Below are 16388 nucleotides of genomic sequence, written 5' to 3'. Positions count from 1 at the left end.
GCCTTACCGACCGTCACACTGGGCGTACAGCTTCTTTCCAGCCCGGCGATCTTTTGCCGGCAGCGGTCTAGCACGCTCGCTTGCTCTGCCGCTCAACCTTGAATTTGATGCATATCGAGCACCAGCTCGCCGTTGCACGGCATCCCTTAGCCTTAGCCACGGCACTTGCTTCGCAAAACCCTACGATGTGCCTGGCCCTGCGTGCACTTACTTGCAGATTTGGGGGGGCGGGGGCAGGGCGGGCAGTGATATCTCTCTGGGACTTCTTCAATTGTGTGGCCGGGTTACGCCCGGCCAAGACAAGAAATTACGCAGTAGATTCAGCTCTGGGGGGAAGATTCGGCTAAGACGGGGTTGACGAAACTCTTTGGTTGGCAGCTTTTGCCTTTCTCACAGAGTCGTCCCTTTCACGGACTGCGAGTCGGTTTATCGCAATGTGACGTTTCCCAGCGCCTTCTCCGGAAGGTCCCCCGGCCGAGAAACCAGCAAGTCAAATATTGGTGTGATCTAGACACAAGCGCAACCTTCTGAGGCTGGTCTAACGTAGCCTCCCGCGATTCAAGAAACGCGCCAAGTTCCAACCGTACTCTGGAACACGAAAACCGACTACTCGGGTTGAGACGTCTCTCTTCTTTCGCGAAAGTATTGATCTGTTCATCCATGAATAGCACCACTCGGCATTGAATATTTCACCCATGGTAAACCCAAAGAGAGAGTAAACAACGACAAAACCCCCAAGGAAAAATAATAATCATTGAAAATGGTCCAACGGGTTGAAGCAGTGATTTCGGGGTCACACAATTGTACTCAGAGTACTCCGTACGGATACGCGATTGACAATCCATCTACGGATTTCCACTCTCATGCGACGCCCACGGTATGAACCAAACCGCAGGCCCAAACACGCCCCTGTACTCCTCCTACTCCTGGGCCTGGGGAACGTAAACCACCAACCTCTAATCTGTCTTCTTACGTGTCTCTCGTGGCTGTTTGCGGTCCGGGCCTGGTCGCAAAACACGGCGCTCCCACTTTCTTGACAGGTCTTGAAACGAACCGTTTTTGATCCGACCGCAGCGAACCCATTCGATTCTTCGTCCCTACTCCAATTCAGCTCAGCCTCTTTGCTTGCGTTCGTTCAATAATTTCCCGGCTAGGACCCGGCTCTTCGGCACAAAGTCAAATCTTTCAATTTACCCTTTTTCTTCTTTTTTTTTCCCCGGAACCGAAGAGGGCAAAGAAAAATTAAAGGGAAAAAATAGGCAGTTGTCTGATGATTAACGTTAAACTTTATTGATAAATGGAAACCTTCACTTATTGCATCTACTGAAGCCAGTATCCCTAACGACGACAACCACTACCTCGCTTTACTTGATCTCCAACCGCAGCGCGTCGTACTGTACGTAAATCGCCGGCGTCAGCACGGCGCTCTCGTAGTCGGTCGCCCCGTACGGCAAGCTCAGAACAATCTCATTCTCCCCGGCCCTGAGCAGCTTCGAGTCAAACACAAACTTGTTGGCAATATTATAGCACACGACGGCCGACCGCACGGCGCACGAGCTGCTCTGGTAATACGGAATCACCCACGGCTCCAGGTCCTTTCCGTTGACGTTGACCGTGTACTTAAGATTCGAGTGCGGCTCGCTGGCGTTGAAGACGTCCGTGTTGCCCGCCGCCGTCTTGGCGCCCGCGAGCTGCACCGTGAAAGTGCCGTATCGCTTCTGTGTCACCGCCGCCGCCTCGAGGTCGAAGACGAGGGTCCAGTTGTTGACGTTGCCGTCGCCGAGGTACAGTTCCGGCCGGAACGAGTTGCCTTTCCCGCCAAAGGCCGCCCAGTGCACGTAGTTGAGGTCCTGCGCGACGTCGTCTTGCCCGACGCGGAAGCGGACGCCCTCGGGGAACTCGGTGGGGAAGTCGTAGCGCGCCCAGTAGATGCGGTACTCTTCGGGCTTCATCGCCTTCGTCTGGTCGCGCGCGAAGCCGTGGCGGTACTCGCCCGACGACTTGTCGGGCGTGCCGATGCGGAAGACCTCCGTGCCGGCTGTCTCCTCGCGCCAGCGCGCGTGCGTGGTGTCGACCTTGCCGGCGACGACCTGGACGTCGTCCTTTACGTACTGCCCGAAGACGCCGTCGCCGTAGATGGTCAGGCGGTAGGTGCCCTCTTTCACGCGGGGGATCGTGGCGTAGCCGCCGCTGTCAATGTCGGCCCAGTACTGGTAGGCCTTTGTATCCAAGACGTTGTCCTGGAAGTCGACCCCGTTCTGCGCTAGCACGGCGATGGGCTTGGTGACGCCCGCGGGTAGGTCGACGTGCAGCTTCCAGGTGGTGCGTTTGGCGGAGGGGACGTAATTCGGTACGAGGTGGGCAATGTCGTCGTAGAAGGCGGCGTTCCATTCCGGGTCGGCGAGCTTGGCGGCGTCGGCGTGGAGGTCGAGGATTCCGGTGCCGGCGGGGCCCTTGTTGAAGTGGTAGTATTGCGGGCCAAAAGTGCGGTCGAAGCCGTTTGTGATGTTGGGCGTCTGGTCGCCGTGGTGGTTGGAAGAGATGTAGTTGTACACGATGCCGTCGACCGTCAGGTCCGAGTGCAAGGGCCCGCCAAAGTAGGTGTCGCGGGTGTTGAAAACCATCCAGGCGCCATAGGCGGAGCCGTCGGCCGTCTTGGAGCCGTCGGCGAACATGCCGTAGGCGTCGACGTCGCGCCAGGTGTCCTGGAAGGTGTACTTTGTGAACCAGTCTGCCTCCTGTTGGACGTAGGGATCCTCGGGGGTATTGCCCAGGTACCAGGTGGCATCCTGGACGACAACCTGTTTGGCGACGGCGTCCTTTGACGGGAGGGGCGCGTACTGCGTCGGGTTGGTGAGGAGGTGCGTCCACATGGGGTCGTTGGGGCGGAACAAGGTGCGCAGCTCCTGGAGGTTGCGCAGGAAGGGCGCTTTCTCGTTGTAGTAGGCGACGCGGCTGAACATGTGCAGGCCCGTCTCGCCCTCACGGAGGAACCAGTACTGCTCGAGGACCTGGCCTGTCGAGGCGTAGGTGTCGGACATTTTGACGCCGCCGTAGGGCACGCCGGACGAGTCCTCGCCCGAATAGAGCTCAAAGGTGGGCTTGACGCTGCCGGGGGTCCAGAATCCTTGGGGCGTGCAGTAGCAGTCGAGATACGGGCCCTGGCCGGTGGCGCCAGAGGCGGTGCCGAGGAGGTTTACGCCGTCGAGGGTGAGCTCGACGACGGAGCCGCCGGGCTTGGCGATGGCGGCGTAGAGGCGGTCATTAGCGATGATGAGCCGTTCGGAGGTCTCGGTCGCGTTCAGGGCTGCGGCAGCCGGGGCCGCGAGGGCGACGGCTGCGCCTAGGGCGGCGCCGCGGAGGGAGGGGGCGCGCATCCTTGGTCGTTGTGAATGTTCTTGTGACTATAATGCAGACGCTCGATCGACGACGGTATGGGGACTCGGCGAAGGTTTCGATCGACTTGATCTTGTCGGACTCTACTTTCGCTTGCCTAGCTAGCAAGAAGAGACTGAGAAGGGGTCGGCGCTGGCAGGCTATACGAGAAGAATGCCTTTTATGAGCGCAGGCTATTCTCTCAAAGACCCCGTCATACGGGCCCTGTGGATGCAGGAGGATTTCGGGCATCTCATCTCCGGATTTGTTTATTTCTCTTGGGATACAAGCCCACGCATGACACCCGGTGACTTTTAGGCTGGCAGGCCTCCCCGCAGTACTGGGATGTGTCCGAACACGGGTGGCCATGCAGAGGTAGCCCAATGGATGAAGGATAGCTAGAGAGCGAGAGAGCGAAGCTGGAAAGAGGGAGCGCGGTGCGGGGAAGGCTGTCCTTCGTTTGGCTTGGGAAAATGTAGAGTTCCATGATGACTTTTTTGATATGCGAGGAAGACCACGATTGCATGGAGGAATAAGGTCTGGACTGGTGGACGAATGACACGGCCCAATTCTTTCGAGTCCGGGGAACTTCTCCGCGCGACGCGAACCTCTCCACCCCCACCACCCCAGACCACCCGCAAAAGCCCCCCGCCCATCTCCACCTTGCTTCGGTGCCCTCTTCGCCGAGGCGAGCCGGGATGGCCTGCGGGGCCAAGTGTGCCCTTGCTGCTGCCCGGGCTTGGGAACAAGCAAGTCGGTCAACGGGTATGCGCCCACGTCCAAGGAACGAGATCTTTTGTCCAGTCATGGGAATCATAGGTAAGAATCTTCCCTCTGCAGGAACCCAGACGCTGCCCTCGTCGAGGTGAACGAACCGTGGAAAATCGCCTACGTCAACGTTGCGCCGGCTTGCCGTGTGGTGCCCGTGTGCTCAGCTTGCGTCGGTGTAACAACGCGTCGAGAGCAGGGGGCTCTCCCGGGCCCGGTATAATTTCCCACGTATTGGGACCACCCCGACCTTCCGTGTGAGAGAAAAGTACTCGACGGAATCGGATGATCGCGTCTTTCACTTTACAGACTCCGGAAAGCGAAGGGAGGAACTGGTTGTGTGCTGCGTTAGTCCCACGATGCATGGAAGCTGGTTCGGCTTGGGATTACCGGTTGATGCCAGTTTGGTTCACGGTGGCATCGGGAACACCACTTAGAGCTACGTACTTGTGGGTGTGGATGCTCGACTCCGATTGCTTGACAAGTCTCCCCCCGTATTAGCCTGAATTTGGGAAACGAGAATAGGTGGCCAAGAAGAATCCCGGACTTCTAGAGAGATAATCGAGAGACATGTTGCTCCTGGAACTTTGAGCTTTTGGTGGGTATTAAGATTGATTGATCGATCTCGCCAGACGCTGCTGGCTACACACGAATGGCATCTTCCTCCTTTTTCTCATGAAGCCTCATGAACATGACTTATCTCCAGGTCCAAATCTTTCCACAGATACAACGATAAATACAAACGCTTTTCTCGTCTCCTCCTCTTGTCGTTTTCTGTGTCTCTTTTGTCTTCTTACGTCCTGGGGCTCCGCAAGAAGCCGACGACACCGCTGCAGTACCCCACAAGGTCGTCGAGCCGCCCAGCCTCCCGCGCTTGCAGGGCCTTCCACTCGCCGAGCGCCTCGAGCAGCTCCGCGTCGGCCATGACGAGGTCAAAGTGCAGGCGGAGGAAGACGGTCATCCAGGCCTGGACCAGCTCGTAGTCGCGGCGGGCCGCGAGGCGGCTCGTTAGCGCGCGGATGAAGTTGAGGAGCCCGCCGTCCTCGGGGGAGAGGGAGCGGAGCTCGAGGTCTGCGGTCGAGGGGGAGAGAGATTTTAGGTGGGAGATGAAGTCGTCGACTATTACTTGTCAGCTTCTGTGTTTGGCAGTACAAGGAGAGAATTAGATGAAAGAACTTACAGTCTCCTGAGGCTGCGCCGTCGTCCAGCTTGCTTGTAAAAGCTTCCTGCATGCGGCCACGCTCAAGCTTGGTGATGCGGGACTTAGACTCCGTTGCGGCATCAGCATCGGGTGCCGCGGCGCCTTCAATGAGGGCCTGCTGCGGCTGCTTCCTGGAGCCGACGGAGGGCAGGAAGAAGGGAGCCTTCTCGGGAGCCTTAGGTGCTTCCGTCGGCTTGTTGCGCTGCTTGATCAGATCCAGGTGGAGGAGCGTCTGCCATCGGCTCTTAGGGACCAGGGACAGCGTCGTCAGCTCGGCGCTGAGCTGATCGATGGTCGGCGCGACGACGGTCTCGTCCTCGGCGCCCGCGTCGTCCTCGTTGAAGGCCGCCTCGAGCAGACCCTCGCCGCCTTCGCCAGACGTCGTGGGACCGGTGAGCAGCGCGGCCTCCTTGTCGGAGATCTGCCGCGTCGGGACGTGTGTGAATAGGGACTTATTGGTCCAGATGGCGACGCCAAGCTCGTTCTCGATCGTGGCGGCGAGGTATTCGCCCGTGGAGGACATGGCTAGCGCAGTGCAGGGCTTCTCGAGGCGGATGGCGTCGATAAGGTGGCTAGTGGGCAGATCCCATATCCTGACAACGCAATCTTGCGAAGCGGCGATGATCCAGCGGCCGTCGTTGGAGAAGCAGAAGTCGTTGATGGTGCCCTGGCAGCCCCAGAACTCTCTGATTGTCCTTTTCGTCTCCAGGTCGACAACGCGAACCGAGTTGTCGTCGCAGGTAAAGGCCATAAGGTCGTTTGCGGCGTGGTATCTACATCCAGTGATGGCAGCCATCGGTGCCCAGTTGATTTGGTGCACGAGGTTGCCCGTGACAAAGTCCCAGAACTTGATTTTGCCGTCCAAAGAGCAAGTGATGACGTTCTTGTTCATGGAGTCCACCACGATGCCCGTTATCGCCTTGGTGTGCCTCCCTGTGCCGGGCGCAAAGCTGCTGTTCTTCTCGGTGTGTAGCTGCACGACGTCGTCAGCCTGCTTCAATTGCTGCATCTTCAGCGCTCTCGCTTGGGCGGGAGTAAGCTTCGACGGGAAGCGTTGGCGGTGAAGGCCGGATTGCAAGTTGAACATGTCGATGCCACCCTCCACGGAACCAACCAGGGCGAAAGTACCGCAGGGACTCATGGCGATCGTGGACACGAAGGAGCCGTCGCCGGTTGGGAATGCCCATCGACCGGCTCTCTTGCGACCCCAAAACCAAGTACGCGCATAAGCATCATCTTTGTGTGCCGTAACAACGCTCTCCCATCCAGTCGACCCGCTCACTTCAGCATCGAGCTTCTTCTTATTGTCCCTGTGCTTTTGCCAAATGGGCTGGTTGCCAGGCATGGCGCCAATTCCACCATCGCGGTTAAGAGAACTGGCAATGCAGGTAATCTCGGGAGCCTTGAGGTCTTCCAAAGTCGTCGTAGGGCCCCTGGCCATCGCCTTTGTAGAAAGAATACCAGTCTTCTTTGCCATCTTGCGGATGTTTCCTTGGCTGAGCTCGGTGCTCTGACCATCACGTCGCATACTCCATCCCCAGAGACTGCGATCCTGACCACCACTGAGTAGCCACTTGTTGCCCGCATCGGCTCCATCAAAGTCGGAGGGAAGAAACTCTAAACACTTGACGGGGGCGGCATGGCCGCTGCGCTGGTGCAAGATACGCGGGAGGGCGGAAAAGGGAGTCTCGTCAAAGATCCAGGTCTTTAGAGAGTTGTCCCGTCCACTGGTGACAACAACCGGCTGACCTGAAAGGAATTCGACCTTGCTGATGCCTCCTCGCACTAACGGTCCGCTGCCGGACGGGGGATTGTGCGCACTCCTTAAAACACCCATAACCCTGCCTCCGTTGTTCAAATCCCAAAACGTTACGTCTCCTGTGGCAGCGGTCGCGGTTGCCATGACACCGTCCTTGCGGCCGTCGTGACCTGCTCCCATTCCATCGGATCTGAAGGAGATGGAAGTGACGGGTTCGTCGTCGTGGCCCGCCTTGAGTTGAATAATGGGCTTATCGGTTAGGATGTTCTGGATCACCAAGTTCCCATTTGCGTAGGCAATGGCCAGAAGTGATAAGGCGGTGGCAGGCTGAAGGCAGGTAACGGCGCCGCAGTCGGGGGTCGGAGGGAGGATGGTGTAGATGAGTTTGCCGGTGCTGACGTTCCAGATCTCGACCCAGCCGTCCTTGCGACCAACGAAAATCTTGTTGAGGTAGGTAGGCATGTTGGTGACACCGCCAGTGATGTCGTTGGCACCCGACTTGCCAGCCATGGTGTAAAGAGTGGTGTAGTGCTCCTGCGTGGCCGACTTCCAGACCTCGAGTCTTGTCACACCGCATCCGACTATCCATGAGCCGAAGATGAGGATCTGTTGGATTGGCTCATTGAGGTCTGCGGGGAGCTCGAGCTCCTCGACTTTCTTTCCACGCTTAAAGGCCCAGAGACCCTGCTTCTCGCCCTTTCTGGCGTCGCCCCATGCGGCGAAAACCTTGTCCTTCCATGCGAGCGTCGTGGTGATGTCGGCTGGAGTCTGAGGACGAGTGACGAAGACCAGGTTGAGACCTCTCTTTAGATCATAAGTCTGGAGGGCTCTTCCGACGGATGTCGTGATTTGAAACGTCGTCTTTCCTAGGGGAATCGAAGTGAAGGGTATATTCGTGGGGGAGACGAGGCCGACGGTCTGGGAGCAGCATTAGTCTTGGAGATGTTAAGCAGGCACTGGAAGACGTACTCGGAAAGGCGCGAAAATGCGCGAGGACTGACGTGTCGCCGTCGCAGGCTTGGAGGCGACAGTAAGCTTCTGTCGCTTGACCAGAGGCCCTTCGTGCTCCGAGTGAGGCATTGTGGTAAGCATGTGGACTGAAAGGACTCGAACGCCTTTTCCGGGTTGCGATTCGTTCAAGGCCTTCGAGCCCGCCGGATTGTCGCCCGAGATTTTTTTTTCGGTCTTTTCGAACAAACCTAGCTTATCTTATCGCTGTTGAAGTTTTGCCGGGCTTTAGCCGGTGGGAGAATCTGGGTGTCTGGCCCCGCCATCAAAAGGGGCGCGGGGCAACCTGAGTTGAATGGAATTGGGTGCATCTGGCTGTTCCAGGGATATTTGCTTGGGCGATGTGGCTTTCCTAAAACGGCAGGAAGGATATCTTCAGAAAGATGATGATTGCTCACAGTCGTTGAAGTTCTTGTACCAGGTTGTGGCCATTGTAGATGTTAATTTATTATTCTATATTTGGTCCCGATCAGTTCAATGGACTCAAGAAATGAATGCTGGCCTCTACCTATGGTAGAAGGAAAAGCATGTATTTGATGAGATCCCGACAATCGACCGTGGAAACGCAAGGGAACCTTGAAGGTCGTGTCCCCGAATTGTCCGTACTTACTATTGGGTACTATCCGTACAGGAACATTTCATCCAGTCTTTGGACTTGGGGCAACCTTATCGTGCATGCGAAGCACAGGAGCGGGACACTAGAGAAGGCGCCGTCGATTGAGCCTCCAGGTGTCAATAGCTGCGTTCAGCATTATGATTCGCCGGAAGCCGTAGCTCGAGCGGTTCCAGTTCCATTCCAACTTGACGTTTTAGTGACAAGGCGAGTTCGCGCTCCAGCTGTCAAGCGCTGGCTGCAGGAGCATGCTGTTAGAACGTAAGGTGCGGTAGGTTCAATGTCTCGGTTGGCGTTTGCAAGCCCCACCTCTTTTACCCGTCTCCAACGTCATCCTTGCCCTGTCACGCCTGCGTCTAGAAGGTTTTTTTCTTTTCTTTCCTTTTTGTCTCCCACTCGATCCCCCCCCCCCCCCCCCCGAAAAAAACTCCCCCCCCCCCCCCCCCCCCACTCTTCCCCGCGCCCCATCTCTTTCCTCGGGGTCTTTTTAAAAACCTTTTGTCCCCCAGGCACGGCTTGGACTGTCTTCCCCTTTCCCCCCCCCCCCCCGCGCCCCCCACGCGTTCTCTCGAGGGCCCGGTCTTGGCTGATGGGCTTTCTAGAAAATCCTTCTGCTGCAGCGTGAGGCTTGAGCTGCTGTCGCTTGTGCCTCCCGCCGCCGCCGGCCCGCCACTTTGTCTCAAGGCATGCATCACGCTCGCGGCAAGACTTGGAACGTATGGTTGGTTCCCTGTTCCTTGTCGCAATCGTTCGGTTTGGCGCGAGAAGATGAGAACAGCCAGCCAAAGCTGCTAGGGACCCTGTTGTGTGTTACCATGCTAATTGCGGTGGTCCAATGAGAAGGACACGCCCACGTTCTGGCGTCGCTTCTTCATCTATCTACCTACCATGCCCAATAACCTTTTGGTCTAGATGCATTGCAAGCCCTCAACTCCAATTACTCCAAACTCCAAATTTCTCGCCGTAGACTTCACGTCATTTAAGAAACCCAAAAAAAAAAACCAGAGTCTGGCCGGTGGAAAAACTTCACGCCCCGCCCCATCTTCACCTTGCACCTGACCACTGGGTCACTGAGTTCCTACCTTGCCTGCCTTCTTGCAACAAGGTACGAATACGGTACGAGCCCGCCGGAGAACAAAGCAATCAAGCACAAGCAAGAAAAACTGCAAGGTTGTAGCGTCCGCAGTCCAGCAAAGGTCGAGTCAGCAGCCGCCCCTCCAAGAACTCCCGTCTGATCAGTGCGCGTCTTGTCTTTGGGCGCATCTGGCAAGCCGCAACATGGACCGACCAATTTTTTACACTCGACGATCTGTAGATAGTGCTCGCGCGGCCACCACGCCTGCTTCCCCTGCCGCTACCGCTGCGCCTGCCTCTCCCCTCAACCCGAACTCTTCCCAATCCTCGTCATCCCCTTCCCATTCGACCCTAAACACCTCTGTTCCTGTCGACCTGCCTCTGCCATCGAGACCCGGACGCTCCATCTCGCATTCTCTCAACCTCTCCTCCTCTGCCAGCAGGAAGAGCCGACATGCCGAGCCTGGAACCACCGACGCCCACTCTGCCACTGCTAGCCTTTCCATGCCCCCGCCCTCTTCCATTCCTCTAAAGAGCCCCCGAGGTTCTCTCTGCCGCAGCCGTCGAGAATCAAACAATTCGCTCGAGGCCTGGAGCGATTCCGCCCTGCAATTTGCCGACGTCGACGACGTCGATACCCCACGCCTCATGTCTGGGTCTAGCCAGCAAGATTCCACCGCCCCATATCGCCCCCTCCCCGAACCTGCCCTCACAACCAAATCTTCTTTTTCTTCCGAGTCTGATCTCAAGGACAAGCGCACCTCGATTTCCAGCGTCTTCTCCGTCTACTCGCTGGCCTCGGCTCGCGGTGTCGCCCCAACCTCGGTCCCCGCCGCGCAATCTTCCGCTGCTTCGACAACCGGCTCCGACGGTGGCCCTTCGCGCTCCGTTTCCGGCATCATGTCGTCGGGAAAACCTGTCACGAATGCCTCTCAACCCGGCGCCGAGCTGTCCAACGTCACTGTAACCACCTCCTCGAACGGTCAAAATGCCAATGCTGCCCCAGGTGGCCACCACCTCGCGCCGCGCGAGACCAATACCCATACCCATCACGACGTAATCAAACGCCCTCCTCGTTCCGAGCGGCCTCAGCCAACTCGATCCCGCAGCCGTAACAAGCGTAGGTTCAGCGGAAGCACTGGTGCTAGCAGTCATAGCCCCAGCAGCGATCGAGGACCCTACCACAACAAGGAGAAAGAAGAGGGTCAGTCAAGAGATACAAGCGCGCCTCGACAACGTGTATCGACAAGCTCTAATGCGCCCGCAGTCAAGCCAGCGCCTTGGGGTGTTATTGGAGTTTGCGCTTTGGATGTCAAGGCCCGCAGCAAGCCTAGCAGAAACATTTTGAATCGACTCATTGCTAACCGCGAGTTCGACGTCGTTGTGTTTGGCGACAAGGTTATCTTGGACGAAGGTAAGCTGCTGTTTCACCCCAACGGAGAGGATTCGCGCAGAGCCGGGCAAACGTGAAACCCAGAAACTGCATTACGTCGGACAGATTTGCTAACCGTTGTTTTTTCGTAACGCAGAGGTCGAGAATTGGCCCATGTGGTAAGTGAATGTGATTTTTCATGCTTCGCTGACGGCTCGGTGAGCCAAAACAGCATAGCTTCGTTCTGCGTCACCAACCCTCCAACCTATGCATAACATTTTCTCCTCTGTCACAGAACCCGCACTATTCAAATACCTCCCTTCGTTTTCTCTATCTACTGTCTTCATTGTTGACGAGGCCATCACAACAGTAATTCTTTTGTGCAGCTGTACTAATACTTGCCTCAGTGATTACCTCATCTCCTTCTACTCGGATGGCTTCCCTCTGGATAAGGCGATTGCCTACGTCAAGGCTCGGAAACCGTTTTGCGTCAATGATGTGCCAATGCAAAAGATTCTCTGGGATCGTCGTCTATGCCTCAACATCTTGGACGGCATAGGTGTGGCTACGCCAAAACGTATTGAGGTGAACCGTGATGGCGGCCCTGAACTTCTGACCCCAGACACTGCGAAGCATATCAAGGAGATCACTGGTATAACCTTGGATGCCGAAGACCTGGGCTACAACAGGCTTCCTCGCAAGGTCGAGCTCCTCGACGACGGCGATATTCTCAGCGTCGATGGTGCTCTGCTCAAGAAGCCCTTTGTCGAGAAACCTGTCAGCGGTGAGGATCACAACATCATCATCTACTTCCCCAAGTCCACCGGCGGTGGTGCTCGTCGACTATTCCGCAAAATCGGCAACAAGAGCTCCGAATATGATCCAGACTTGAACATTCCTCGCGCTATCCTGGAGCCAGAGAATAGCTATATTTACGAAAAGTTTATGAGAGTCGACAATGCCGAGGATGTCAAAGCCTATACTGTAGGGCCCAATTATTGCCATGCAGAGACTCGGAAATCTCCCGTCGTTGACGGTGTCGTCAGGCGTAACACACACGGCAAGGAGCTGCGCTATGTTACGGCCCTAGAGCCCGAAGAGAAGGAAATCGCCAGCAAGATTTCGACTTCTTTCGGTCAAAGAGTCTGCGGTTTTGACTTCCTACGGGCTGGCGGTAAGAGCTATGTCATTGACGTCAACGGTTGGAGTTTTGTCAAAGACAATGACGATTACTATGACCATTGCGCCAACATTCTCAAGGACGTCTTTGTAAAGGAAAGACTTCGAAGAGGCGGCGTCACCTCCCCCGCGCCATCGCCTTCTCTCTCGGATATAAATGATCCATTGGCATCACGAGGCAAGGAGAAGGAGTCATCACAACCCATCCCTGTACCACCGGCACAGAATAAGTCCGTCACCAATGTACCGGCTGTCTCTGAGAAGCTGCCTCAGGAGCCGAAGGCCGCACCCGCGAATGCACCACCTCAAAAGTCGGAGAGTGCACTCCCCTCTGCCGTCACTAGTTCGTGTACCAGCCCTACCCTTCCTCCTCCGCCTCCGCTGGTAGAGCCTGCTATAGCGAGCGTCCCTTCCACCACGGGGTCGGCCACACCATCCGCCGCCCCTTCGCTGCAAGGAGAGGGCATTGTACCTCCGCCAGAGGACCCTCCAGCGCCGCCGCCGCCACCTAAGCACTCTTGGAAGCTCAAGGGTATTGTGTCCGTCATTCGCCATGCCGATCGAACTCCAAAGCAAAAGTACAAGTTCACCTTCCATACGGCGCCGTTCATTGAGTTACTCAAAGGCCATCAGGAAGAGGTGCTCCTCATTGGAGAGGCAGCTCTGGCTAGCGTACTGCAGGCCGTAGATGTTGCGCTGAGGGCAGGCGTGGAAGATCGCTCCAAGTTAAAGTCCCTCCGCAACGTCCTCGTGAAGAAGGGCGGATGGGCTGGCACCAAGGTCCAGATCAAGCCAATGTTCCGGAAGAAGAAAACGGAAGAGGTCGCAGTCTCGTCAGGCGATGAGCTTTCACAAGTCCTGAAAGAGGGCGTCGAGACAGATTTCGCAGACAAGCCGGAAGAAGGCGCCGCAAAGACGGAAAACTCTTCACCGTCTAGAATGCCACCCAAGAGGCATGACTCTCTCTCCGGTATGACCATGTCCCGTATCACAGCCGCAGAAGAGAGCTTGGTCCTGGAGAAGCTTCAGCTCATTGTCAAATGGGGCGGTGAGCCGACGCACTCAGCACGCTATCAGGCCCAGGAACTGGGCGAGAACATGAGAAACGACTTCAATCTGCTTAATCGAGATGTTCTGGACGAGGTCCACGTCTTCAGCAGTTCTGAACGCCGAGTTACAACCAGCGCACAGATTTGGGCTTCTGCTTTCCTGGATCGTAAAGACCTCCCGGAGGACTTTATTACTATCCGCAAGGATTTACTCGATGACTCCAACGCCGCCAAGGACGAGATGGACAAGGTGAAGAAGAAGCTAAAGGGTCTCCTTCGCAAGGGTAACGAGCGACCTTCCCATTTCGCTTGGCCGGAAAAGATGCCCGAGCCATCAGAGGTTCAGACCCGTGTTGTCCAACTTATGAACTTCCATCGCCGTGTGATGCACTACAACTACAGCAAATTAAACAACGGTAGTGCCGTTGCTTCCTTAAATAACGCTATTGCCAACCCGGGCTCTGAGAAACCTGCAAACGCGGAGGCATCGGGCTCGACAAGCTCCATCTCCTCATCCTTGTCTCAGGCGAATGCGGTGAGCAACATCCAACCCAGATGGTGTTGTGGCGAGGATGCCGAGCTCTTCAGAGAACGCTGGGAAAAGCTGTTTGCGGAGTTTTGCGACGGAGAAAAGGTTGATCCTAGCAAGATCTCCGAGCTCTACGACACAATGAAGTTCGATGCTCTGCACAATCGGCAGTTCTTGGAATGGGTTTTCACCCCGCCCAAAGCCATGCTGGAGGAGGAGTACGGCATCAAGGACAAGGAAAAGGATAAGGACAGCAAGGACAGTAGCAAAGAGGTCAAGAATGCCGAGAAGACGTCCGATGAGGGGAAGTCGTCGCAGGACTCGCGCGAGGAAAGACGGGATTTCTCGGGATCCAGCGATAAGGCAGATAAGAGCTCGACATCTGTGAGACGTATCTTCCGACGGCGGTCGTTCCTCAACGGTCTTCGACACGTCGAGGCAGCCCCGCCTGAGCAGTACTTCCATCTGTACAAGGGCAACACTCAGACCAAGGCAAAGACCGATGCCAGGTTTGAACCATTGCGGGAATTGTACCAGCTCGCCAAGGTCCTCTTCGATTTCATCTGCCCTCAAGAGTACGGCATCTCTGATGGGGAGAAGCTGGAAATTGGCCTTCTAACGTCGCTGCCGCTGCTCAAAGAGATTGTTCAGGATCTCGAAGAGATGCAAGCATCGAACGATGCCAAGTCCTTCTTCTACTTCACTAAAGAATCCCACATTTACACCCTTCTCAACTGCATTCTCGAAGGAGGGATCGAGACGAAGATCAAGAGAAGTACTATTCCCGAGCTCGACTATCTTTCGCAGATCTGCTTCGAGTTGTATGAGTCGGAGACAAAGGCCCCTGCCGCCACACCCGATGGGGGTGAAGAGCAGACTTTTGCCTACAGTATCAGAATCACCATTAGCCCCGGATGCCACGTCTTCGACCCGCTAGACGTCCAATTGGACAGCAAGCATTGCATCAGCTGCGCTCCGCGACGCAGTCTGACCCCTCACGGTGATTGGATGCAAGTGATCCGCACTCTGAGGGCCAAGTTCAACCAGTAAGTTTCCATCAACCAAGTGGCTTTGCTGACGATTGGGTGTGCTGCTAACAAAGTCGTATTGTAGAGTTAAACTTCCCAAGACCTTCCTCGCAGTGAACTTGTCAGATCTCTTCTCCATAGAGGATCATGAACGACGAGACAGTGACAGCGAGGGGCTTGAGATGAAGGGATTGCATCCCAAACCGAAGGCAGCAGAGCAGCAGATCACAGCCCAGCCAGAGCCCGAGAGTGGCGCGGGAAAGGAAGAGCTAATCTCAGCGGGTCAGGCTCTCGCATCAGCCTCGTCGGTTGTCATGGATGACGAGGAGCCCGTGAGCCCGAGAACCAAGCCCGATACTTCGACTGAGACAATCTCCCAGGTGGCAGCAGAGCCTGTCGAGTAATTGAGTAGTCATACATGGCTCTTGTAGCTATTCAGATAGAGAATTGCAACTGATACGGTGGGAGGTACAACATATGAGGGAAGCGACGGACAGGAGGCGAGAAACGCAGCATGGATAAACTTGAGCGCATGAATAGCACCATAGCGGAAAATCAAACGGTATCACCCAAGATCTTGGCAAGTCACTCGTAACAAGGCGCGGCGATGTTGAGGTAACGTCATTGGACTTGACATCAGGAGTTGATAGTGACGCGGGCCGACCTTGCCTAGTATCAGTTGGCCGTAAGAGGTCCATCCATGGTACCGAATCACTGCTCGGCAAAGGGGGGCAACATGGCATCTCGCAAGGTCGGCAACAAAGGGGACGAGGCACACCGCAATTTCGCCTGATCCATATGGTACATCCCATGAATTGCAGTCCCGGCTGCTGGGGCTTGGCCTTCGGAGTGTATGGTGAGGTTTCTGTTGCAAGTACCCTGGAGGAGAGACGAAAGATCCTGAGATGATATTCAGAAAAATTACCTTGTTGTACCCCATGGTGAAGGCTGCCGGAAGATGGTTGGGACCGGGCTTCGGAACAAGAACATCTGCAGGTTTCGCATGTGAATTTGATATGGACGTCGATATGGACGAGGGATCATTCAAGGGTTTAGAATCGACAGACTTGTGAAGATGAGTCTTTTTGGCGACTCAGAATGGGGCAGGCTTCCGATTCGCAAGGATGGGCAAGGAAGTGATCCAAAAGGCCCGTTCGTCGCCCAAAGTAGTCTCTTTCTTCGACCTTTCCGAAGCTATCGGGTCAGGGGTACTCGGCGCCTGGTTGAAGGGGGGGTTGACGAGGAACGAAACCCTCATTCTGCCTCGGCCTGGATACTTAATCGTCAGGGATAGTCACTGGGAGGAGTTGCTGGATCTTTATCCCAACCGAGCAGCGTCTCCATGCATCTTCGTCAATCGATGCCCCACCCATTTGTGTAGCCAGGATATGCAATCTAAGCTTCTCTATGAAGAAGAGTGTGGCCATTGTTAT

At 55.9% G+C, this 16388-nt stretch overlaps 3 protein-coding genes across 3 annotated transcripts; 1 reads left to right on the top strand and 2 right to left on the bottom strand.

Moving 5' to 3' along the window:
• Nucleotides 1-1364: 1364 nt before the first annotated feature.
• On the bottom strand, nucleotides 1365-3377 carry CORC01_02433 (rhamnogalacturonate lyase; the record flags this gene model as incomplete). The annotated part of the gene is made up of 1 exon (XM_022614083.1): nucleotides 1365-3377. The coding sequence occupies one exon, from the start codon at nucleotides 3375-3377 to the stop codon at nucleotides 1365-1367; it is 2013 nt and encodes a 670-aa protein (XP_022479295.1).
• Nucleotides 3378-4936: 1559 nt separating this feature from the next.
• On the bottom strand, nucleotides 4937-8183 carry CORC01_02432 (WD domain-containing protein; the record flags this gene model as incomplete). Its single annotated transcript, XM_022614082.1, has 3 exons — nucleotides 4937-5262; nucleotides 5324-8021; nucleotides 8073-8183. 3 exons carry the CDS (start codon nucleotides 8181-8183, stop codon nucleotides 4937-4939), a joined length of 3135 nt encoding a protein of 1044 aa, XP_022479294.1.
• A 1819-nt stretch (nucleotides 8184-10002) lies between these two features.
• CORC01_02431 (histidine acid phosphatase) lies at nucleotides 10003-15359 on the top strand (the record flags this gene model as incomplete). Its single annotated transcript, XM_022614081.1, has 5 exons — nucleotides 10003-11002; nucleotides 11066-11212; nucleotides 11328-11349; nucleotides 11578-14973; nucleotides 15041-15359. The coding sequence occupies 5 exons, from the start codon at nucleotides 10003-10005 to the stop codon at nucleotides 15357-15359; spliced, it is 4884 nt and encodes a 1627-aa protein (XP_022479293.1).
• Between the last annotated feature and the right edge of the window lie 1029 nt (nucleotides 15360-16388).

The sequence above is a fragment of the Colletotrichum orchidophilum genome (assembly GCF_001831195.1).
Source record: "Colletotrichum orchidophilum strain IMI 309357 chromosome Unknown Scaffold_14.1, whole genome shotgun sequence".
Classification (NCBI taxonomy): domain Eukaryota; kingdom Fungi; phylum Ascomycota; class Sordariomycetes; order Glomerellales; family Glomerellaceae; genus Colletotrichum; species Colletotrichum orchidophilum.
The sequence above is the reverse complement of the archived record's forward strand: the minus strand, read 5'-3'. Positions and strand labels throughout refer to the sequence as shown.